At 36.4% G+C, this 26,802-nt stretch overlaps 2 protein-coding genes across 2 annotated transcripts in view; one reads left to right on the top strand and one right to left on the bottom strand.

Annotated features, from left to right (window-relative positions):
* The window catches only part of LOC148819527 (uncharacterized), a 119,792-nt gene that overhangs the window by 14,964 nt on the left and 78,026 nt on the right, over window positions 1-26,802 (top strand). The window contains exon 9 of the mRNA XM_088935092.1: window positions 527-681. Within this exon, the coding sequence (XP_088791218.1) occupies window positions 527-681 (155 nt within the window). The remainder of the gene's footprint in view (window positions 1-526; window positions 682-26,802) is intronic.
* LOC148819528 (uncharacterized) lies at window positions 23,076-25,088 on the bottom strand. The gene is made up of 2 exons (XM_088934507.1): window positions 24,812-25,088; window positions 23,076-23,650 (listed from the first exon to the last, which is right to left on the bottom strand). The coding sequence occupies exons 1-2, from the start codon at window positions 25,086-25,088 to the stop codon at window positions 23,076-23,078; spliced, it is 852 nt and encodes a 283-aa protein (XP_088790633.1).

Below are 26,802 nucleotides of genomic sequence, written 5' to 3'. Positions count from 1 at the left end.
CAATAAAGAAAATAACTTGTACTCCACCTGCATGTCAGCATTTCCTTTACCTGTGGAACAAGTGGAGGTTTCTGAAACAGCTAAAAGGAAGTACATTCCAGTGTTTCTTCCTCCATTTGAAGGCAAGAGAACGAAATATTCAAAATAAAGGACTGCCACAAATCACTACACATTAGGGAATCTTTCAGATGAACATCTAACACCCTTTTCAGAAGAGAAGATTCAGTTTTGCGTATGCTAATATAGTATACATGAAAAATATCTCTAAGCTTAAGGCAGTGCTGGCTTCCAATGCCCCACTGGAAGAAGAGGCTTTGTCAGGCCGTACCCTTGCAAATCCTTGTGGAGGTGTTAATGAGTGCCAGTTGTCACACTGGCCGAATGTCATGGACACCTGTCCACTTGGAACTCAAAGGAAAAGAGTGATAATGATATACTGCCCATTTACAGCTCCACCAAGCCACCCGGCCCTCAGCGTTTTTTTCAATTTGCATGGTAAAATATGTTTTTTTCTTTTTTTTTAAAGGACCGACATCGTACTACCAGAGTGCATGTCGGGGGTCATCAAAATTTAAAGGATGTGGAGATGGGAGGGAATGAAAGGAAACCGATCAAGCAGCCCCTGCTTCTTCCGAGAACTGCTCCTTCAGATACATTCAGAACAGCAGCGAGTGCTGAAAAGTAAGTAAATTGACAATGCTTTCCTGCTCTTGTTCTAACATATTGGAGCTTTAGGAGCAAGACCAGCAGCCTACCCAATACTTGTTATGTTGTGCCTGCTGGGAAGCTACTCTCTTTGGCTTGATAAGATTGTGAAATATGGCCTCAGGTGCTGACAGATTTTTTTTAGAAAACTTGCTTTGAATCTTCTCTTTCCCCCCCTCCCCCCTTGCAAAACCCATATTTTTGTTATCTCCTGCTGGACAGCAGCACAGCACTTGAAGAAGCTTTACTACCGGTATTGACATTTTTACAAAGTGGAAAATACTGTACTGAGGAAATAGAGGACATCTTAATTTAGCAGAATTAATTACGTTTGGTTAAACCTTCTACTGAGGGTCCACAATCAAATTCTTATCTGCTAATAAGAATTCACAAATGTAATTACAGTTCAGTACCTGGCAGGAGCAATGCTGTGATTAAAAAGTAATGACATATGCATCATGAAAAAAAGCAGTTAAGGTACAGTATATCTGAAGTGATTAATTGGAATTTATGTTCTTGTTCCATTTTTTCATTATCTTGAATCTACATTGTTTTATGGGTTTGTATTTGAAACAAGTCAGCCTCCTTCTGTACTTACAAAGCTTGCATTTCCTATAGTAATTCCCATGTATATCATGCTTACACTATAAGATAAGTGTTTTCCCTTGTGAAAAACATCACACATAACTACCCTTAAACTAGTATTGTGCTTCCGTAGTCCTCAAAGGCAGGTTTATTTATTAAATAAACTAAGTTTTAAGCTGTATCAGTCAGGTAATTTACTTCAGTTAATTACTTTAAAGAACAGATTGGGTTAAATCCTTGGGGCTGTTCTTCAGTGTTGGATGATTCATCCACTATTTGAGGTGTTCCAATGAGTTCTGAGATTCAGTGCTAAATGCCAGAGGCTTCTGGCAACACTAATGCACGCAATGGGAAGTCAGTATTCAAACCATTGAGCTGCTTAATAAGTAACATAGGACAAAGAAACTGCTTTATTGGCTTATTTGCATGAACACTTGCAGATCCAGTTTATAGCCTCAAATCTCCTGGAAGGGCTAGTCCAGTACATAGATGAAGCTTTCATTAGCACATTCCATGTTCTAATTTCCAATATCCATGGCCACATCTGGAATAATGGTTTTTGGATGTTTTCATTTTGAAGAGGACATTTTATATTTAAATAGTGAAATACTTTAGTCTGTGGAAAATGTCATCAAGAGGTTGCTATAGTGAAAGCTATAGCTTGTCAAGACTGTCCTGAATCTCCTCAGCCCACTGTATTGCATTGTAGTCAATAATCTTCCAGTTATTGGCTTGGAATGTCCATTTAATTGGAGAACATATACTATACATGGTTCAGTAATTAAAAATGTCATTACATGAGACATGCAGTACATGCAGAACACATGGACATGTTCATAGTGGATTAAAATGAATTGTGATTCCAGGTTTATAGATATTTGATTCCACAAACAGTTCTAGTAGAATGGTGTGCAGCTATCTTAAAATACAGTTTATGTAATGTTACTATTGAAATTTGAGATAGCAGTACATCATGCATTTTTTGATTAAAAAAGTTCTTCACTGAAACATTTTTTCTTATTTAATGTTAAATGAGTACAGCTTAGGTTACAAAGCACCAGTATATTTAATCATTTAGTAACATAATATCAGTGGTCATGCAGCTGTAGACAGAAGGTATTGCTTGCTTATCTTAGCTTTGCACTAATGGTTGTGCAATGCTGCTTTGGAATTATGGGTTTAAATCTGTAGAAGCTGGTTCCATGAGATTATTATAATAAATAGCATAGGCTAACCTAGTTTCATAAATTATGTAATCTTTTCAACATTACATAGAAAATTGTATTTTTTTGTTTTTTTCATAATCTGTTATTCTTCCTTGCTTATTCATCCTTCCATTAAGTGATTAACAACAGATCCTTTTAACAATCGAGAAACTCATTTCTTTTCAATTGTGAGAGGACAATGCCAATCATTTAACTGTTAAGAAAAATAATAAGAAAGACCTTGTCATTGGATCAAAAATTCTTTTTTAAAGTCCTGAAGCAAAATGTGTCTGCTTTCCAGAATAAGGCTTCAGTGGTCAATTTATTTGGCTTTAATTAAAAGTTGTTTTAGAGCTTGTGGTTTCTGGAAGCAAAATGACAACCTCTTCTAACAAACCAGGTTTACAACAACAGCTTCTGTGCCTAAATGTCTGTCTGCTAATTGATTAACCACAAGATGCTGAACTGATAGGTGCTGATGAAAAATAAAGTTTTCATTTCCACGGAGGTGGCAAATCTAGCAATGCATCTTCAATTTTTAAATGTAGATTTCTTTATGTTTAAGAGGTGAATCATTTACTAGGAAATTATTAACTGCAAACCTGGCTTTATTTATTTTTTTGCACTATTATTCTTCTATTTGATCTTATATATTCCCTAAACTCTTTCAGCTTCATTGGTCAATTGGTTCTCTTGACTATACGTGCTACCAGCTCTTGACTTCAGACCGCAGGGGCAGTCTGTGCCTGGCCTGGCTGGGACAGAGAATACAGAAACAAGTGGATATACTTGCATGGGGAGGGAATTATGTTAGGCACTTCCATGTTGTCATAAGTCATTTACCTAATGTAACGTGATTGGCAATTCTCACTTTCTTAATGGGCTTCCTTTCTAATTTGTCGTGCTTCACTATGACAAAATGATTGATGATGTCTTATTTTAGTGATTTTTTTAAAAACCTTAGTTGCCCATGTTGCCTCTTAGACTGTCTGAATCACATTTTTATATATATTTTTGGAAATCATCACACACTATAGTCTCGTGAAAGCAATTCTACTTGACCTTTCCTTATTCTGCATAATGTTCCAGCCTTGTGTATTTGTGTATTTTTCTTTCTTATTCGGGTTGGTTAAAGATAGTGATCCTTCAAGGTCACATCGGAAAAACACTTGCACAAAAGGTGCAAGAAATAGTTTCCTGATGCTTCACTGCATCACTCTGACAGTTATAGTATAGCAGGATAGTATAGCAGATGAAATGGAGCATTAAATAACCTGTTGTACGTTTCATGTTATTATCCTGTGGTTTTTGAGAGCATGCTTGCTCTTTGCCAGGCAGCAAGTCTCATACACTTAAATGCTTTATTTCACTAATGGGTGCTGTCTCTGTAATTTATTGCCAGTTCATTAGACTCTGTTGACTTTGTTACGACCTAGCAATTGACTGAGAAAGCAGATGTCTGAGCCCCAGCTTATGAGAGTGAACCAGAAAGTTGATCAAATATGAGTTTTTATACGTTTTTCAAGGTTTTTATTGCATACTTCTTTGTCAAACGTGTTTGAGAAAAAATCCAATCCCTTTAATGATATTGTGTTTTATACTCTCCAGCAGGTGGAGATGTTTGTCATATAACCTTCAGAAAGAAGGCTTTCTTAGCTGTGTTAATGCTGTTCATATCTTTGGGGGTTCACAGCACGGGAAAACTGTGGTACCAGAAGATTATAAGGGCACTGATCCAGCACTGTTAGGAACATGTCATCTGAACAGCCTTGACAAACAAAAAAAAAAAATGCAGGACCATATCTGGAGCCACTTAACAATTGAGGAGTGGCCTAGATATTCTTGGAAGGAGATGTTTCTCTATTTCTTTTTTTATGTGAGCTGTTAATAGATTAATTTAATACTTTTAATTAATTTAATCAATTACTGGGCTTAATTAGTTGAAATTACCATTTGTTCCAGATATTTAGTGACTGAGAATTAAAAGATATCCATAAAATGTGCACAAATATAGTTCACTGAGAACAGGTTTAGCTTCCCCTGCAACAGTGGAGCACATCTTTGTTGCACTGCTAAGATGTGCAGGCAAATCGGTCATATACTGATTTATACATGTATACATTATTTTAAATTCAGCTTACTGCAATAAAGACAAGTGTCTTCTGAGTTTAATACTATAATCAACAACACTTCAGTCTTTTGGGAGCAATTAAGAAATATTGACTCATGAAAACTAAAAACAGTAAAATACTGTTTTACATACAGTACACGTACAGTATGCACTGTCCATCAGCTGTAGTTGTATGAGTTATACTGTATGTCATATTATAAAGATCACTGAAAAAAGCTGTGCTTAAGGCATGCTTGGTAGGATAGGGCTCTTCAAGTTGTAAAAAAAGCATCTTACTTTTTGTCCAAAAATTGGAGTATACTGATAAAACAGTTTTCCGGTAGCTCAGATGAATCATTTTAATGATTAGGTTTCAGCGTTACAAAATACCTTTTTCTTGTTGTGGTAGGTGTGTGTGTTGGTGAGTTCAATACGCTATTGATTCACTGGGGACATGAGTAGTGGGCAGGGAGATCGATGCAAACGTTGGTGTTCCAGAAAGGCATGAAAGACACTGCTGATGAGGCTGAGGTATGATCTGAGAGCACATCACCTGCCAGCTGTGGTGCCCTGATGTGGCTCTTTGTTAGGATGAGAAGAGCCACACGTGTATTATAAGAATCCATACTAGTATGTTGTTTACCAAAGATCAGATTGGATTATTTTGCCAGTCACTGTATTTCAGCAGCAAATTATGGTTACTAACATGACTTTAATGCAGAAGCAGCAGTGGTGCAGGGTGCTGCAGACTTTAGAGAAGGGCTGGAAATACTGCACACTAGATGGAAAATAAAGCAACACAGATCAATCTCCTCGAGCAATTAATTTGTTTATTGTCAGTTATCTCCTCTTTTAAATGATATCCATCATTTTAAAAAAGTGTCTAAAGGTTGACGTGGCAACCCCTTGAGTGCAAGCCTCATTCTTATTCATGGCACACCACTGTGTAAGAAGGCCACCATAGTAATAGAGTGTAGCACCTCCTGCAGAATTTTTAGACTGCTCTGTTGCTGGCCTTGGGAAGGAAGCATGCCTTTTTTTTTGTTTGTTCAGCAGGGAATTCAGTGTCTTGTATAGCCAAGGGATTTTGCTCAAGGCTGTTTAAGTACCAGTGAAAAGGGATTAAAACAGGCTGCACTGGGCTTTTTAAGAATTTTGTTCTTTGCCTGCACCCTGTTGACTGATTTCTCACTGATGAGCCTGGACAGCCCCTGCTCAAGGTTCATTAAAAGCTGACCTGTTCGCCCTCACAATGGCACTTTTTCTTCTCAGCTTGTTTTTTTCCCTTCTCTACCTCCCTACTGTATTTCCAGCTTTACTTGTCTTAGTGTTTGTTTTTCAGGCGAGTTGTCCATTTCCACTGCTGTCACCATTACACAACAGAGCCCTGTTTTACTGTAAAACTGTTACAGACATGAAAGAGTGAGTTTCACAAATAATGTTTCTGAACTGGGGGGGTCTTGAAAGCATTCTTCTTATAGAGCTGTGTCTCTTAAAGATATTCTGCATGTCATAAATGGCAGAAAAAAATCAGGAAGTGTCAATCAGTGGCCGAACAAAGAATGTCTATTCTTGGTCTTGCAAAGGTCTCATTTGTAACTTTTAGATCTCAAGTGTTTCCTTGCAGCATAAATATTTTTATGTGTTCTTTGAAATCAAAAGTCAATACATCAGATCCACTTCACTTTATTGAGTATCCTAATATTTCTAGTTCTTGTTTGCTAGTCTGTTTTTCTGCTTTGTGTAGATGCATTTCCTAACATATTACATGTTTCACTTATTTTAATTGGCTGCCTGTTAGTAGAAGACAGGTCAATTAGCGCCACGGATATGTTTTTCATTAGTTTGGGAGAATGAAGGAAGGAAGAGGGGGCTGACACAGGTGAAACATGTTGAAATAACTGGGGCAAAGAGGTGACTGGAATACGAACAATCCGAAGTGCCGCTGCTTTCATCATCTGAGAACAAACAAGGGTGAACAAACAAGTGATGAGGAGTCTTGCATGCTCAGGCTGTTCCAAATTAAATTGAATGGCTCTGGTGAACCTTCCAATCTCAATTTCAAATGAGGACTTTGAACACAAAGCACATCATTCTAACAATGTGTGGTAGGAGTCTAAAAAAACTCTGACAAGCATTTTACCTATGTTAAAAAACGCACATTAACTAAATACCTCAATCTATAAAAACAGGTTTATTATTATCACTGAAACCGATTTTGTACTGGCGAGAAATTATCAAGATGTGAAAATTACTCTGGAGTGGAAATGATTACTTAAAGGAGAGTTACTAATTACAGGAACGTGGAAACAGTTACAAGTAGATTCACATTGCCTGATCCAAGTGGCATAAGCTGCTTTCAGTATGGTGAAAGAAAAAAGTTCAGCTTCTAAGGGGTATTCGGATATTTAAACCCCACAGTATGTTAAAGCTATTAGTAAACCAGCCAAGACTCCCTTTGCTGCTTTATGGTCTTTATAAAAGTCAATACAACTTTCAAATGTCAAGAATTAAAATTTTCCATAAATTGTGACTATGTATATTTTCCTTTCCATTCTTTAAAATTCCATTTTGATTGTATAAAGTTATAGGACATGTATTTACAGGATGATTGCGTAGTGAAGTATTTTTTGTAAAAGAATGGAAGATATTTCATATTTTTTGAAAACTCAGTTTAAAGTGTTTCACAATTTGCCTTTTTTCAGGATTTTCAAACCTTCATTTCAGGCACTATTCTACCTCTTCACTGCTGGATGCCTACTTAGGGTCCTGGAAGATTACCACTTTAAATTTTTCAGCAGGAACAATAAAACAAACCAGTGAGGTTTAGAAATCATCAATCCCTAGCAGTTCAAATGAAACCAAAGAAATTGCTTCAAACCTTCATCTCATTGTTACAGATAAAAAAAAAAGAACTCTCAGTACTTTACTATTTTCTTTGTCACACTGTACACAGGAGTCACAGCAGCCGACAGTATGAGGTATGACAAAGAAAAACCTTCTATCTGAATGTAAACAGGCTTTATTTTTTCTGGATCTCACATTGAGGTGGTGCACATACGGTGCGGTATACTGAGAGAAATTGAAAATGCAGTGAATGCTGTTAGTTCCTGTACTCATTGGTTGTGGCTTTAATGTCTGTCAGTATACAATTTATTCTCATACTTTTTATAGTCTTTTAAAAGGCATTAGCAACTCCCTCTTTGAAACAATTCACTAATTCATCTAATAATTAATAAATATTGACAATTGAACTGTTCTCATTGATCAATGTTACCATTGATATTTATTGATTCATCCATAAATCATTTTCCAAGGCTTGGAGTCCCTTCCCTACCTTCTTGCCTTCTAGAGTTGAATCCCTCAGACAAAGTGGAGACAAGGAGAGGCTGTGCTGTTGCCTGCAAATCTGTCTGTATGTGTGTGTGTATAAATAAAACATAAACGGCATATTTAAATGTGCTTTTTTAGAATGAAGTTTCACAACAGCCTGGCTTAGCATAAGCCTCAGCAGACTGGGACTGCTCAGAATGAGTGATACAGAGTCACAGAAGGTTATATAGAGAGGAGCAGTGAGCTCGGCCTTCCTGAGCCTCTGGGATAGCACTCAGAACTAAGGTCACAAGTTGTCTCACTGTGGAGTTCTCTAAAACTTCACTAGAATACATCATTTTAAATCTTGTAGATGTGTGCATAGCATGAAGAAAAGAAACGTAAACAGAAAGTCTAAATACAACTTCTGAAATCATGCTTGATTTAAAAACACACATTTCTTCCTTTCCATCTGTCCCATGTGACATTTTTAAACATACTCCTTTACATGTCCCAAAGCACTTCCTAAATCTGCCTTATTTACATTGCTGTTTTAGGATTTATATAGTTTTAAAATAGGAATTTAATCAAGGGATAGTGTGTTGAAATTGTCCGGTGTACTCCTATGACTTCAGTTAGAATATGGTGTTTAGTTTGGGTCGACACCGAAAAGGTATGGCTGCTCTGTAATCTGTCCAGATAAGAGAAATCAGGTACGTTTCCGGGAGGCATTGGCAACCCAGTTAACTTACAGAATCACCAGTGAAATACAATCCAGGTGACACAGAGACGTGCATTTACAACCGAGAACAGGAGGCACTCCTTTGCAGAAGGAGATGTGGGAAGTCTGGAAAAAAACAACCAGCCGTGTTACCAAAGTCAGTACCATTGTTTTCTTGTAGAAAAGACCGAATGAGACCCTGAGATCAATTAGCTAATAAGAACTAAACAGGTTAGATGGCTTGAATGGTCTCTTCTCAACTGCAAACTGTCTTATGTTCTTACTGTATGTCTACAGAATGACATTAATAATAACTATTCTCTCATTATAAAAGAAAATATGCAACACCAGTGTATAGAGTTAAGTGTTTAATTGGCAGTTTCCTGTTTTAAATATTGGTGTTATTAGTGTTAATGTCAATTAATGTTAATTGATGATGTATGAAAAGGTGATGAGTTTACAATAATGATAACCCCCTTACTGCCTTATGATTTGTAATTCATGAAGGTTTTAATGGTCATTAGCAAGAAATTCTGATGATTTTGATTGGAAAGATTTGGATAATGCAATGTAAGCTTCATCTGTCTTCTATTTCCAACCTTTCTGCCAGCTAAGCAGTCTGCTGTCTTAGAAGATATATTTTAGCTCATATTGTGCACCTGCTCATATTTTATGCTGAGGAACAGGGCTGATTGAAGCATAAAAGAAAAAAAAATTTCATATGGATAATACATAACCAGATGCACAGTTGCATTTACTCAGTCATGCTTTAAAAATGATGTGTCTTAGTACAGCTTTGAAGCACCTTGAAGTATTTAGATTTTTTTGTCTGTACAGTAGTTTCCTAGTCTTTTGAGAAATATTTTCAGTACTTAGAGATCCTTGAGCATCTTAAAATTGTAATCCTTTTGAGTTTTAATGAAAAATAGACATTACCATCACAATCTGTAATCAAGATGTAAGCCCATCTAACAACTGAAGGAGTTAGTTTGCAAAAAAGAACCTAAAGGAACAAAATGAACATTAAGTTCACAGTTGATAATCACAGTAACCTATTTTGTATTTTGTAAAACCTTAGTTTCCTTCTTTTTGTTGCTTGCAATTAAGTCATAGTTCTACCTATATGTTATAAAGGATTTCAAATATTTTCAACAGATATAACAATTGTAATAATTTTAAAATCATTAGGCTCACAGTGGTTGGTGAATGGCAGGGGATGCCGCACAACTCTCTCTCAGTTACCGAAGCAGCTCTGTAGTGGACAGTCTATGTAAACCGAACCCTTTCCAACACCACTGCAATGGCACCTGCATCTGCTTCAATTCATTTTCCTCCGTCCCAATGGGCAAGGCTTAAATTGGACTAGATACCGTGTTTCACACCAGCAAGCTGAAGATCAAGAAATCTTTCTGTAAGACAGGCTGTGCTCCACTGCTTGTTCTAAAATGATATATATTTTTTTTACTTTCAGCCTTCCTCTCATTAAATCTGTAGTCAAGTCAGAGATGTGCAGTTGGTAGAAAAACATGGAATTTGTGTTTTGGGTAGCTGTGTCTACTGTATAACTGTATAAAAGGTAAAACTCCCAGCATCCTCACAAGTTTTTTAAAGGTAAAATGCAACATTTCTCAGTGTTTCTTTCCTCTCGATTGTCAAATAAATGTCTTTTAACAGGCAATATAAATGTCTTTTGCCTATGCAATCTGTTTTAGAAGATTTACTTCTCCTGGGAAAATATTCACTGAGAAATACCATTAGTGCTCTATTTAGCTGCTGCAATTGACGGGTAGATGTTATTATTGATATCATTGGATTTTCTGTATATCTGGAGGGCTCATACTGATTGCAAATCACCAGTACATAGTGATGTTATCATCTGTCCCATCCTGTTTAAATCAGGGTATGGTTCATTAAATCCTTGCGTATCCGGACTTTATTAACACGTTGAGCTTATGTGTGGTGTGCGTAATTCCTTTACCAGTGATGATCTAGCAATTTAAAATGCAGTACTTTTTTATAACTGTTCTTTCTCTATTGAGAGAACATTTACAAAGACTGTAAGAGTTTAGTAAGCTCCTGAAAGGTACCATTTCAGTTATCCTAATGATCCCACCTTGAGTCTAGAATGTATATTTATGCATATTAATATAATTTTTGTATACATTAAGTGCATAGTGTTACTTACAGTACAAAATGGTTTAAGAAGATAAATTATTATGAAGGGCTGCCTGCTTTGTTGCAGCACAAGCACCAATAAAGTTGCTGCCCATTTCTGGCAGTGAATAAACATCAGGGACAACACATGAAATGTATAAATAAGTAGAGTTTGCTGACAAATGGAAATAGATGTTCTCAAAATGACAAGGATGGGAAAAACGACTCTTCTCTGCATTTTCACTGCTAGTGTCTTTATCAAGCAAAACCCAAAATGGAGAGGAAGGGATTAGGTGAGCTCTCCAGAGATCCCCTATTAAACTGTACAGGTGCTGCTTTCCGTTCCCTTAACACACCTTTAAATAACGGTCTGGAGACTCATCCTGAGACATCTGTCGTGTCCCAAAAGCCACTTGATGCAAAGTGAGGGTTTTCTTTATTTATCCTTGGGTTTCATATTTGTTTCTGTTGCACAATTGCTTCAAGGATAATTTGATTTAAAGCACGTTCTTATGCTTTTATTCACTCCCAATATGTTTTTTTTTCATGGAACAAAATTCTGACAACAAAAATGCTTTTTTGTAAAAAATCCTGATTTGTAAATGTAAAGGATTCTACTAAAATCCTGTTGAGTGAATGTGTTTTTAATCAATCAGTTTACTGATTCAGCCCTTTTTCACTTGGTTGGTTTTGTGTGCATTGTGTATCTGTCTTTCAGTACATTGCTAATATAGGTGTTCTAGGCTTTTGTCACAGTCAAAGTCATTATAAGTTCATGGTGCAGTGACAGTATTGTGGAAGTATGTGTGTAGAACTAAAAGTCTGTTTTAATGCATTATACCCTGATTAAGTAATTTGCGAAAAATGTTATGTTACAAACTAGAAGAAAATTGCTGTTATTTTCTGAAAATCAATTTCAGCTCACTGTAATTTGAGGGTAGAATGCAGGACTGTTTCCACAAATACTATTATGGGGATTGAGAATCATGTGAAAGCCTTTTTATTTGAAAACCTTGAACATTCACCTGAAAAATGATGGTCCATCCTCATCAGAGGGCGAAACGACTGTATTTTTGTTAAATTTTATCTGCACTATGCGCTTCTGTGGCTTGACCATCACTGCATTTTTTGTTGTGTTCAATAAGTATTTTTTAAGACTTCTTTTAAGAGTGAGCTGTATAGCAAATAATCGGCCAGTTGTTTCCCTGTGGATCTTAGGCTATAATAGAAAGCATCTGTTGTGTCCCCTTCATAATGGATTTTCAACCTAGTTTCTGTTAGGAAAGCTGGCTTAAGTCTGGCTCCTGTTAAGATTCATTTACTCACCACCTGAGCTGTGATATTTATGGATGAATTTCTTTTTGGCATTTTTATTGCAGTGCGTTACAGTGCTGTTTAAGAGGCTTCACACCAATTATGATATTTGTCTTGGAATCTCCCAAGGTGCATGGTTTTGCTGTAAGAGTCAGCATATTCACAGTCTCTCTCAGACCTGATGGATGAGTTATTTAAAAAAAAATGGTGTAATGGCTCTGAGGTTGCTGTGTTTTAAAACAAAATTCAGATTCAAACTTGGACTATCAGTTCTGAAATTCTATACAAGACTGCAGGTTTCAAATATTGTCAGGAAATTAAATTGGTTCTAAAAACCACAGGTATTGGATGGTTGGTAATGACCTTGTTTATATAACCTGATATATCTCGACGGACTTCAGTTTCCTTAAATCGTTTTGTTGTTAGCAAAGTAATTAATCAGAATCTAAATTACATCCACATTTGAAATATATATTTTATGAGAAATACTACATACAGTACATTATTTCTGGTGTGCATATATAAAATGTGGACACATACACAAATGATAATTTATATCAAAGATCAAATTAGCTTTAAAAATGAATTTGTTGGTATTCTAAATATCACACAGAGTATACACTACAATGAGTAGCCCATATGACTTTTAATTATAGAATATTTGACAATGCAAGCCAGGTGGAAATAAAACATATGTGGAGACATTTTGCTGAGAAGTGCATGCCTTTTTGTTGGCTCTTATATCCATTCTGCATTACTGTTTTTTAATAGGAATATGGCTTCTCCTTCTTTCTAAGAATCTATAAATATACACAGCTGTCAGTAAGGCATTGTATTCAAAGGGGAATGTTTTTTATACAGAAAATACTTGTTGGAAATGAATGCATGCAATATCTCTCTCTAGAGCTTTGACTTGGAAAAAAGTCCTCAGTACACAGTGCTGTAGAACATGGTGCATTTTAAAAACTTGAAGGCTATTCTCAGACTTGAATTATTTCTCTTGAAAGTAAATAGGACTATAAACATTCTAACATTACAGTAGTTTCAAAACTCCTACTTTTATGCCTTTTCTGTTAAGACATGACAATATATTATTTAAAGGTTCTCACATTCCTGTACCTATGGTCCCTTGATAATAGCTTTTATAAAAAATCTGTCGTGCGATGTATAAAATTGGAATGCAGTGATTAATTTGATTGGGCACGCTGCATAGGTGCAATCAGTACTGTGAGCCCAGTGAAAAAAGAAAACTTAAAGCATCCTACTACACTGAAATTTGTCTTTTGAAATGTACTGTAGATATTGTATATGAACACATTACTTTCAGCTCATGTCACTTATTTTTATTTCCTTAATGGATGCAAGACCTTCTTAATATCTTGTCAAATATATATATTTAGCCAGCAACTGGCAACCCACTGAAGCTAAGCAGGTGTGAGCCTGGTCAGTACCTGGATGGGAGACCTACTGGGAAAAACTAAGGTTGCTGCTGGAAGAGGTGTTAGTGGGGCCAGCAGGGGGCACTCACCCTGCGGTCCATGTGGGTCCTAATGCCCCAGTATAGTAACGGGGACACTATATTGTAAACGGGCGCCGTCCTTCAGATGAGACGTAAAACCGAGGTCCTGACTCTCTGTGGTCATTAAAAATCCCAGGGCGTTTCTCGAAAAGAGTAGGGATGTAACCCCGGTGTCCTGGCCACATTTCCCATTGGCCTTTACCAATCATGGCCTCTTAATAATCCCCATCTATGAACTGGCTTCATTACTCTGCTCTCCTCCCCACTGATAGCTGATGTGTGGTGAGTGTTCTGGTGCACTATGGCTGCCGTCACATCATCCAGGTGGGGCTGCACATTGGTGGTGGTGGAGGGGAGTCCCTTTTACCTGTAAAGCGCTTTGAGTGGAGTGTCCAGAAAAGCGCTATATAAGTGTAAGCAATTATTATTATTATTATTATTATTATTATTATTATTATTATTATTAAATATCACTTTGCTTGCATGACATTCTTTAGTACCTACAGTATATTAATGAAACCTTAGAATGAAAAGCATATCGTAAAAGATGGGTTGAAATCTGAAATGACCGCATCAGCTTGCCTTTTATTGACCTAGCCACATGCAACTATATTTTCGGATAAAAAGTTTATTGCTTTTTTAATCTATTTTTTCTTCCTTGTTATTTCCCCCAAAGCCTACATAATAGCAGTTAACCTAGTACAGCAGTGTTGTTTGCAGTATGATAGATTGGCTTCTGTAAACATAATGCCACCTACCCTGGGAACACAGGGACAAATCCTTGCTTTTGTCTATAAAAGCAGAATTAGCATTTTGTATAATACATCAGATGATATGAAAAAATTGCATTTTTTATTTTACGCATTTTGGCCAGACAGAAATTTTCAATGTTCTTTGTGCACATGTTCTTATCGGTTTGTAAATAACCATTTTTAATTTGTTAAATGTTGATGTTTAATTTAGGCAGGGATTTAAGTATGAAAAGTTAACCTGTCTGGTTTCTTACCTTGTGAAAGGACTCTTATTTTACTTCATTCAGCCTTGCTCCTCATATAGAATGAAATAAAGGAGGAAAATTGGAAAAAAAATGCACTCTGTGCACCTTATTGAATGCATAAATCACCTGACAGTGGTGTGTTTCTGTGATAGGTGCTCAGTTATTAATGGAGCTCTGAGACTTCTTTTTAATGAAGATGCACCAAGTAAGACACAATATTCTGTCATCCGCGGCACAAGCATGCGGGGATAAGGGCTATTAAATAGTCTTATTTTGCTGGGCTAGTCAGCATAATTTTTCTCAGTTGTTCTTTGTCTTTTTCCTGACAAATGTTTGTTAAAGAGATCCAAACGCTGATTTTTAAGAAACTCCCATTTAGCTGCACTTTTCTTTGTGACTGTGTGTTCTGCTCTTAATAGGGCTGTATATCAAGTCTAATGTAATACCTGTTGTGTGTGGTAGAGTGTCAGTGAAAGTTCAGTCTGCTCTGTACTTTCATCTGCCCTAGATTACTTTCTTAAATCTAGCAGAAGATGATTTCTAGGCTTAACTCTATCTTCCTCATGCCACTTACTCAGAGACATATAATAATTGGTATAAGGATGTTCCCTGTTTTTTTGGTTGTAGAAAAGTACCATCAAAATGCTTTCTGAGACCTCAATAACAAACCTATTTCTCTATATACCTTTATCTCTGGAAAAAATAGGCATGAAGCACACTCAATGCTTTCTCAGGCCCTGGGACTTCTGGGTCTCTTTTGCTGTGTCCAAACTAGATTTTGTGAAACCTGATGAGTGGCACTGTTATTTGCATTCTCAGCCCTGAAGGCAGGTGTCTTAGTGTTCATACATCTTAATCTTCAGCTTTAGTGTGCCCTCTGCAAGCAGAACCAATGCATTTGCCAGCCAGATACCAACCAGTCCCCTTTCACTGTATGCTCTTCTAATGCTCTAATGTTTTGTGGGGTTTTTGAGGCTTAGTGCTCATCTGTGTTTTTTTTTCTGACATCAAGACTTTATACAGAGAAAAATGCTAAGGAGCTAAGCATTAATTATCTGAAAATGACTGTGTATTGTAGCAGAAGAATGTATGATGGATGAAAGGTTCCACCTATTTAGCTTGTTTGGGTTGTAAGTGGCAAAGGATCTCAGCCAGGATATCAGTATCCCATGGATGGGAAAATGGTTCCAGACTTTCAAAACTCTTTGTATAAAAAAGTTAGTTGTTTTCAGTTTTTAATGCACTTCTTTTGCTAGTCTGACTTGCAAAAGCCTCCTATGGTGTCTCATATTGAGAAAATGCAACATGATGCCTACCATTTTTTCACTTAATATTTTATTCAAAACCTGAATGCTTAAACTGAAGCATAAGAGAAGGTACAGTAAATGCCAGCAAAAACAAAAGAGAAAAAAAATGTTGATTGCATAAGTACAGTATTCAGACCCATGAATTCAATATTTGGTGAATGCACCTTTGGCAGCAAATGCACACAGATGTCTTTTTATGTCTCTACTAATGTTACACGCTAACTTGGTGCAGTTTTTATCCATTGTTCTTGGCAGATTTATATAAGCTTTCTCACATAATTTGGAGACAGTTTATGGACAGTTGAAGTTCAAGTCAGGACTTTGGGACACTCAAGAACATTTGCTTTCTTATTATTAAGCTGCTCCGTTGTAGCTTTGGCCTAGTGCTTTGGATTGTTGTCCCACTGAAAGGGTAATTTTTCCTCAATTTTTAAGCCTTTAACAGATTAAAACAGGTTGTCTTGGGCTTTGCTCTGTCCATTTTCCTTTTATCCTAACTATAATAATAATATAATAATGTTAAAATGTTTCTTTATTAGCCCTATACAATTTCTTGCATTAGGAATTCATCTTTTCGCATACCCCAGCTTTTCTCCATGAGACACAGACACACAGACAGGGAGAGAAGCTGGGGGTCAGAGCGCAGGGTCAGCCATTGTACGGCGCCCCTGGAGCAGTTGGGGATAAGGGCGTTGATCAGGGTTCCAACTGAGTAGGATTCCTCTGCCGGCCGCAGGATTTGAACCGGCAACCTTTCAGTCACAGGCGCAGATCCTTAGCCACAGAGCCACCACTCCGCCCAACTAGCTTCCCAGTACCTGCTGAGGAGAAGCATCCCTTAGCATAAAGCTGCCAACACCATGCTTGGCTGAAGGGATTGCATTGTCCATCAGATGTGCTGGGCTGGGTCTTCCCATAACTATTGGCATTAAGAACAAAAAGTTTCAGTTTGGTCTTGTTTGACCACACAACCTTTTTGTCTGCAGTATAATGGAAATGTTCTGTTGCAATCTCCATACATGATTTAAGAAAGGTTTGTTACTCAGCTATAAAGGCCATTTTTGTAAAATAAATCTTTTTATTTTAGATTTTATGTCTCCTGTATTCAATATAGTCCTGTTCTCTTTTAGCCATTTTATAGAATTCTTTATTTCTCCTTATATTTTTCTAAAATGATTTATTAAAACATTTGGGACTTTACTTTCTAGACTTACTTGTTATTGAGATAAATCTGTCCTACAACATAATATTTTTAAAATAGTCATCCATTCTCTACTGATTCCATATCTATCCTGTCTTATTTTGCTTCTCTCAATCTGTCTTATTACATGATGTTGATGAAGTTATAAATCTTTATTTTAGACTCTGTATTATGCGATATTATGATCATTATGGATTCATGATGGCATACTGTATTATGATTATTATCCTAATTGTTTACTCGGCTCTGTTTTTCTTAAAGCTGCAATTCCAAATAACATAAAATGATTAAATTTACAGTTGATTTTCCCCCTTGCAAACATTTCTTTGTTCTTATGTTTTTGTTTAAACATTAGGTTGTGTAGAGTTGAATCTGAAATTAATTTGAAAATAATGCTTCAAACTTAGAAAGTTAAGAAGGTGAAAACACCAGTCCTTACTCAACAAATGTCTTTGACTTTTGTCACACAGTAAGGATTACTCAGTTGCATTTCTTATCCATTTCACTCCTCTATGCATCAGTGACTGAGGACTTGCGTTCTTGACTCCCACTGTTGAAAAAGGCTCATAAGAGCCTCATATTAGAGGCAGATACTTTTTGCTTTCCTTCCAGATACCGGCACTGACAATATGTGAAACTATATGCGAAACCATATGCTTTAAATAGGCTGTTTTCATTGTATTTTTCTGTTATTACAACTACTGTAGTATTTAATCTATACCGCTACCTAAACACTATTTATGCCTGGCAGGATGTGCTCTTAAACATCTTGCATTATCTTGAAAATCTTCGACAGTCAGACCTTGGTTACAGGATAAAATCACATTAATTACGGGGAAGAAGGTCTGCATGACTTATTGAATGACATATTTAGGGATGAGCCATGAAGGAATGTATTTCAGGGATTGGGCAATTGCATCTGACGTTTTTTTAAGCAGGACCCTCACATGAGCCATTCTGACCTCAAAAGTCGAGATATCATTGTTCAGAGATAGTGAAGAAAAAAAATTAAATATTTACAGATGTGTAACAGTTTTCGTCTTGTTGAGTCAGAGAATAAAGTGTTTTGTATTTAGCAATATAACAGATGTAGCCTGAAGTGTTGTTTTAAAGTGTGTGTGTGTGTGTGTGTGTGTGTGTGTGTGTGTGTGTGAGTAACTCACTTCTGTATAAATTTTGTAATCAATGTGATAGCACTCACTAATGTGTAAATCTGAAAAAAATATACGGTACCTGGAAATACAAGTGAGGCATTCGATAACAAGTTGTCTCCCTTACAATATTTTACAGCCTTATGGCTGTCCTGTTCTGACACTGGGGCAGGCAATACCCATTCCCTAAAGACTCATAAGGTATCTGGCAGTCAAAAGAGTGTTTATGTACTGTCAGTTGAAATAGTACTAAATAATTAGAACATTAGAGGGAAGAGATGGGTCTGAATGAAAACCATTTTTTTCCCTCTTAAAAACATATGGCCGTGCTGCTTGAAAGCATGGTATTTTTCATAAGTCTGCAGAAAGGCATCTGTGAAACCAATATCTCTCTCCATGTATCAAGAGAAACTCAGGAATTACTAGTCTTGCCTGTCAGGTTTCTCTATTTATGAGGTTTATAATATAAAACGTTAGATATTTTATTTTTGGTACTGTTGTTTTAAATATAAGAATAACACTCTTTTTATTTCATGATCTGCCACAGTCCAGCAGTCACTACAATGATGGAAAATCACTTTAATTTTCACTGAAAATAAGGGATATTAGGGTTCCTCCATAGATGTGTTCATTTTATACTTGTTTGACTTTAAAGTTGAATTGGTGGAACAGACATCTGTGTTATTTTATGTGTAGTTCAAATAAAAGCTCAGAACTTGCTGCTGTATGAAAACAGATGACACCCAGGGAAAGAAAAGCCTGTCAGCGCCCAGGAGGACCCAGATGCTAAAATGTTCTTGCTAAATCCCCAATTTATCTCCTGTAGGTTTTTCACTCATAGTAGAGGATTTGAATACAAAGAAAACGGACACCATTTGGTTGTTTGGGCTCTCTTCACCACATGCCCCTTTAAATTTAAATGTCATCAGTAACACAAACACGATAATCACAAAATGTACCTAAATATTATCTTGCAGTTTTACTCAACAATCTCTTTGCTGTCACTCTATATGAAAATTAAATAAAATGTCTTTTCAAAGACATTTACTATTGGAGACCTGGAAGCTTTTATTAAGTTCAAAGTGGTGGTGTTTTATGCAATACCTGCACTTTACAGCTAACTTAAAAACAAATCAAGTCTTCATGGTATCTTTGTGTTTCAGTTAAGACATCTGTGAGATGGGAAGATAGTTTTACATTAGATTAAGACCTTAAGCTTCTGCATAAGAAAATGGTTTTGTTTGAGTGTGATTAATGTCACCAGCTGAACTATGTGATATGTGTACTATATGTATCAACATTATTGGATTCAACACAGCAATATTCTGTACAGGTAAGGCTGTACAGTTTTTTTTTTAATCAGCTGCCAGCCCCCTTTCTTGTTGAGTTTTCACTAGTCAAAAGCATTTGTTACCCTCAGTGTTCAGGATGAATTTTTTATGTTCATTAAATTGACTCTCCTACTGCTTGAAAGAGTAATGAGGCAAATCACTCAGTGGCTGTGGTGTTTAGTGAAAAGCATCTCAGTCCTTTTATATGTAGTGGGTAATAATGTTTTTAAACTGGGAAACAGAATAGGTGATGGTATGAATTGGTCTTATGGTAAATTTAAAGGAATTACATGTTTAAGACATTTTTAAAATTGTTCTTAAAGTACAGTATAAAGGAGAGGACTATTTGATATGCTGCGTTAAGACCCATATTCTGAAAGCAAAAACCTCAAAGGTAGTCTTGCTGACTTTGGTTAAGTGTAACTTGCGTGTTTTCACTGGTTATAAGCAAATAATTTAATAGTTCAGGTGGGTAGCTGCGTCAGCATGCGTAGGCTGCAAAGGAACAAGTAACAGGTTTATTCCATGCTGAAAAAAAGAAGAAAGAGAACACAACGTTTCGGCCGTGGAGCCTTCTTCAGGTGTGAGAGAGACAGGGCAGTAGGCAAAGGTTTAAATAATTTAATTAAATAATATTATTAATTATTATTAACTTATTATTAAGTTATAACTTATTATTAATATTATTAACTATTAAATAATCTAATAGTCTATAAATGGTTTAGCTAAGTGTTTAGACTTACCAGTTACTTCTGAAGTATAGGCAGTCTTTACCTGTTTGTTTGACTCTCTCCTTTCAACTACTGGCCTGCCAAGAGTAAGAGTACTGGCCTTCATTGAGTAAGACCCTATAGCCTCATTAAGACATGCAAAAGCACATTCCGAGTTACCCAAATTCAAGGAGGCCAAAAGTTTGTCAGTTTTAAATTCATCAACTGGTCGAAATTACAGCACCGTCTGTGAAAGCATAGGCAGCTCTCAAGGATGGCAGCTCTCAGGAGGGTGTCCTGCTTTTTAAAAATGCAAGCAGTGCATGCGTGTTGACCAGAATCCCAACAGCAATGTGAGGGCCAAATTTCCTTTTTCATGGCATGGTTCCTGCATGCTGTATTCAGCATTTTCTTTGCCTATCTGAAAGAGTTGACGTGCTGTTTTTCGGGGTTGAGGGAAAATGGGAAGTCATTAAAGCCATAGGTGCATGACACTGTTTAATAAGATTTTTTTTTATTATCCCTTTAATGTGAAAAATGAAAAAAACTCATCTAAAAAGTGGCAAAAATCATTCAAATAGTGTCATAAGTTACAGTACAGACATGCAGCCAGCTCTGTTTGTAAATTTTGATTAAGTTTAATTTAAATGTACAGAATATTTGATATTTAACATGAAAGAACAGAACTACTCATGCAGTTGTTACCATCCATTACTTCCATTGACATGAATCATGAAAATAAACTGATCAGACTTGTGTTTTAAACTCCACGTAATCTTTCTTCATTTAGTATTACTTCTTTTAAACTTATGTATTTAAATTTGCTACATAATTAAATACATTACTCCACATATTTAGTAATATACAGTATTTGTTCCTCCTCAAATATATTCTTAGTTCCTCAATAGGTTTTATCTACTTTCTACTTTCAGCAGTAAAGCTGTCCTTTGAGTACTATAAATATTAATAATCTGTTTCCTTAAATAACAGGAGAGGGTTATAAGCTCAATAAGTACGATAAATATTCTAACTGTCTATAACACATCACTAATTCTTTGTGTTAATAATTTGTATTAATTTCAGTCAGGTGAACTCATGCCATAAAGCAGCATGGAATATGTTATATACTGTACATATTCAATAATGTACATTTGTTATTAGCCTTGTAATCTGACAAGCCTCTAAAGACACCTTTGCCTTGATGTTGCTGGGATGTACGGATCAGGAAGAAACATGGTCAGATGAACGAGGATGCCTGCCTCTCCCCTAGTCAAGAAAAGTAGGCAGAGGTCTGTGCGAAAGAGGCAAAGTCAGAGTCCATGTGGGGAATGTTAATACAGACATACAGTGACTTTATCTTGATGAATACTGGATGACTGCTGCTACAGTCTATCTGGGCTGCTATACAGTATATGGGCTGTCAAGTTAAGGGGATGGTAAAGTCATTTTACACAGACAGCAGTGTTGATACAGTAGGACACTGGCATCCATAACAAACACAATATGGGGTTTTTATTTATTTGTAATAAAGTTTAACATTTAAATGTTGATATAGTGTCATTTTTAGTGTTGGTTGGCTCAAGATAAACGTGACCTGATGTGAACTGGGTATCCAAAGCACTAAAAGCTGCTCTCAGATGGGGTCTGAAGTAAAATTACAGTTTAACAATTAGAAATTTCTAGTTAAATACAGCTTGTAAAAGAAATTGTAGTCCCGAGTAAGTCCAAAGTATTCATGGCAGTTACAATTACATAAGTTTAAAAATCATTATAAAGCCATCAAAAAATTCATTAAAAAGAATAAAGGGTGAACTTTATGGTATTAATAGGATGTATTGGATAACACTGGATTCATAATGGTGCCAGATGATATTAGTTTTAATGAAGAAATTACAAGTACTTATTGTGTTGTTTGTGATTCTTATATAATCCTGAAGCTTCCTGTTACACCCTTGAATTAAATATATCAACCTTAAAAACCACTCTGTGTGCCCCTACGGCCCTGCTGGGATTCAGTCACATCAGCTCTTGGACAGCTCTGGCTTCAGAATCGCACAGTGCCAATACCCAGTGAATTTCACCAACTCAAAAAGCCAGGTCTCCAAGGAGAATTCAGCACTATGTAGGTTCCTAGGGAGAGACATCACCTTCTCTAACAGGCTCATTGCCATTGAGTCCTGTTAAATGAGCAGAAGCTTTGAAATCCTTTCTACCTATGCTTGCTATGAATTTCTTTTGAAGGTACTTTTTCCTAATGGAATTTGAAATGATAGCTTTTAGGCTTTTATAGACACTCTCATATTGGTCCACCCCAAAGCTGCACAAATAATTACTGGAAATCTCTAGCCTGTCCACTAAGGACTATAACATTTTAAATGTTAAAACATTTTAATGAAGGCTTCCTATTTTAACAATATTGTTTTGATATTCAAAACTAAATGTGTATACATCACTGGGGTTGAGTTGTATACAATATGTGAAATGTCAGGCTATTGTGGGATTGTATCATTTATGTCATGTCCTATCTAAATAGTAACAGGTGTTTGGTGGGTTTGCCATCTCTTTAGCATGCTTAGCGATTAAGGAATAATAAGCTGGAATAGAAGTCCAATTCTTAAGACAAATGTTAGTCAGCTAACATAGCTGAGATCCTGGTGAGAATCATCACCTTTCTTAATTATCAGTACGACACAGGTTCAAATGCACAGCATGGTAAGAGTCCTTTTCTCTCATCAGGGTGCTTGGCGGTAGTATTATCTATAATCGTCAGTCTTTTGGATCATCTGAGTTGAAGATGTTGATGGATAGGAAGGGGAAGACTCCTCGACTTTAGGCACTATCAGTAGAGCTGTGTTGTCTATATTTGACGACTCCTGGTTGTCCTCAGAGGTTTGAATGGCCGTGTGATGGCATGGAGGTGAGGGCTGTCTTGCCAGCAGATCCACTAGGGAGCCAAGGTGGTGGGTGAGTTCACGGAGAGATGAAGCAATAGGGTCAATGGCAGCCACTATCCTGTCCCCACAGTTAGTGATGGCAGAATGAATCCGATCAAGCTCCTCGCCGAAGTTTCCTAACTCCTTCGTTCCTCTGGGAGTGGACGGGACATCCGCTGAAGAGCTGACAACGGCTCGAGGAGGCTGTAGGACTGGAGTGACCTGTCGAGGGCGAGGAACCAACAGAGGAGGCCGTGGAAGAGGTGCTTGTGGTCTACTAGTTGGTAGGACAAAGGAGGATACAGCCATGATCCTTGGAGGGAGTGCTGGAGAGCTAGATACTGAAACGGTCTGTAAGGGTGATGGGCCAGACAGCTGGGAGGGTTCCTGTGGAGCTATAAATACAGTATATTGACAAATTACTCTTTTTCTTTATTGCAACAGCTGAGATCCTTAAACCAAATGTACTTATGATGACTAGATGGATAATGCGTTAAATTAGAATAGGGTAATAGCCTCAGTCCCAGTCTGGTGTTTTAAAACATGTTCAGAAGTTGTTTTTGAATTACTACCAAACATCGGAAGAAAGCTTGAATAGATTGCTGTCAAACAATTTTTAGACTAGTCTCTATTGTCTGAATATTACCAATATTTACCAATTCTTGGTAAAAGTCAGTCTACCTCTTTACTTACAGATGTTCATGTTTGTTTTACTTTTGTTCATTTGAGTCTACTATACTTATATTTGTGCTGCTGCCTTAAAAATACAGCTCTTATTTTGCTATTGATTTACTGAAAGTCTTTATTTTGTGTACAGTACCTTAATGAGCCTCCTGCGCCATCATCCTTGCTTCCAGGCATGTACAATACTTTCACACCTACCTCCTTCTAAAAACAAACTGTTACTTTGTTGTTAAGTATGTTGGAGTTTGTTCTCCCTTATGAAAGTATACTGCATAAAATGGTAAATTCGCACAGTTCTTTTGAAGTTTATTTCATATTTTTACCAGGAAACTGCTATGATTAATTTATTTATTTTTTCATTGTGCTTTTAATTAACTGGTACCTCTTTGTCTCAATGAGATCACCATCCACTGTGTGCTCTATAATATTATTTTGCTTCAATTCCCTTTGAAGTCACTGTGTTTGTTACAAAAAATGGACTGCTGTAATAATCAAACCTTCCTTCAAGACGTGAGATGCCAAGATTCCTAAATTGATCGAAACATCCCAGAAATATCCACCTACTATAATTAAAAAGTTGATTTCTGAAGATTTTTGTTCCAATTAGAAAACTTGCCACACCTTTCCCAACACACCAAAGAACTGCAGGTCAATATCCTTGCCATCTGTATCTCATTGAAAGTAGTATTTGGTACACCGCATAGTGATACATTCCTTACCTTAACTGGTTACAATTTACTTTTGCAAAATATGGAACTGTAATTTTTTCTGTAATATTTCTCAGTAATTACAAGTTGAGCTGAAAAAAAGAAGAGTAACTTGCACTCATGTTTTAAGTAAACATTTAGTACTTGTTCAAAGATATCACTTACCTCTTTTTGTAGCTGCCTTTCTTAATTCTCTGTATTCTTTTTTTGCTGCAGTTGATAGATTTTCATATTTCTTTTTAACTTCTTGAATGGTTCTCTTCACTGTGGGATTTTGAGAGTTAACACAATCTGTTATTTCTTTCCAGTGCTTTTGTTTAATGACTGATGTCACTGCAGGGTTAAACTTGCTTGTTAGGATCTCTTTTCGTTTTGAGTATTCCTTCAACAGGATTGCTTTCTCCTCCTCTGTCCAGTTTGGATTCCTTTTTCTTTCAGCCATTTTACTTTTAAGAGAACCTGAGGTTGAGCTCTGAAGGAAATCCTGTTGCCACGGTGACAGACTGAGGACATGGCCTGTATAGTATGCAGCTATTGGCTGTGAATACCAATTACATCACAAGCACTTAAGTGTTTTCCATTTCCTTGGCCTGAGGAGAGAGAAAATCTACACTTAAGTACAGGAAATCCACTGAAGAATTTTATATAAACCATTCAAATTTGGTTTTAGGTTTTCTAAATTCTGTAAAATCTTTAATCTTAACATTTAACAAGTAAATACTTTCTCACTTGACCATTTTAACATTTTTTTTAAGTGGGTGAAAATCACTGACTTGCAGTGCAAATAGAAAAGCCTGTTCTTATAAACTGTCAGTGTACTTGCTTCCAAGAAGATTGTATTTAAATTACAAAGTCTTTTTCAGTTAACTTGATTTATCCCTTTTTTCTGAGTCTGGTGCATTCTGCTTACCTTCCCTCTTTAAATTACTTAAATGATTTGCTTTCTTCTATTAAGAACTGTCTTTGTTCATGGTTTGCCGTGTGTTTATAACCAATGAACCTGTTGACAGCTTTTGTTGTCTGGATATCTACAGACATGGCATTCACTTTCTTAATCACCTTTATCTTACCAGAGATTTTTCTGTGTAAAGGGAAGCATTGCAGGCTGCCTTTACAAAAAAAATCTTTTGTGTTTCTCAGCCAACTTAATTTGTCTTGCAACAAAACATCACTTACACCTTTTGACCAGGATCACCCACTCTAATTTATACTGCACTCCTTAAATACCACTTCAGATGTGTAGCGTTATATAAAACATTTTGTTCTGTAATATACAAGATAAAACAAATCCATGATTGTGCATCTTATTTTAGCCTCCCTAAAAACAGTTCTTCTAAGAAATTTGCTTATACAATGCAACCATTTAGTTGACATACTGTACTTAAAAACTTTATTTAAAATAAATGACTATACAGTATGTCCCACATCATACAGTCCAATGTGCAGTGAAATGTTTTGTTTTACTACACTCATGCAGTGGGTACATTACTGAAAGTCATGTGCTGACAAAAGTAGAACTATTCATCTCAACTTAGATCTGATCATTATCAAATGATTACAGTAAGCTGCACTTTGACTGGATGTTATAAATACAGATTCATTAAACTTGATGTAGAGTCTTCTTGTTGAACACAATTTCTAAGATGACAAGTATACCAAATAAAAATTAAAAATAGCCAATTACAATCTAAAAAATTGTCGATACGGGTTTTTGATTTTTCAGCTTTGTTTAGGTTTTACAGAGGTCATTGACTGTTTCATTGACGTTTTTCCTCTCTTTTCTGTGATTTGTGGCTTCAGTGTTGACAGACATGGTGTGTAGAGAGACCTCACACATAGATAGGGATTTTATGAGACCCCAGGAACTGTTGAGAAACTATTCAGGACTGAAGCTGTCTAAAAGTTTGTTGCCTATTAACCCTGGCCATTCTAATTTTGTTCACACTCCAGGGGGTTAGTCATTAATATTAACAGAAGCATTAGGGCATTTGAAGTTCAAGTCCTTTTCAGGCCTGTTTGAATGGGATATGCTCTTACTTTCATAGAATACTTAGCCACATCTACATATTCAGAATGTTACACTCTTATTTTGTATGCATGGCTTACCGATACAAGGGAGAGCCATACTGCAGACCCTGCAGGCTGAAGAAAGCAAG

This window comes from Atractosteus spatula, chromosome 16 (genome assembly GCF_055471065.1).
Source record: "Atractosteus spatula isolate fAtrSpa1 chromosome 16, fAtrSpa1.hap1, whole genome shotgun sequence".
Lineage (NCBI taxonomy): Eukaryota > Metazoa > Chordata > Actinopteri > Semionotiformes > Lepisosteidae > Atractosteus > Atractosteus spatula.
The sequence above is the reverse complement of the archived record's forward strand: the minus strand, read 5'-3'. Positions and strand labels throughout refer to the sequence as shown.

Excerpts from the sequence above, each read along its gene's own strand:
- LOC148819528 (XM_088934507.1), bottom strand. The coding sequence starts at position 25,088 with ATGGCTGAAAGAAAAAGGAATCCAAACTGGACAGAGGAGGAGAAAGCA. Across the intron at positions 23,651-24,811 it reads AAAGGCAGCTACAAAAAGAG|CTCCACAGGAACCCTCCCAG; the intron begins GTAAGTGATATC and ends CTGTATTTATAG.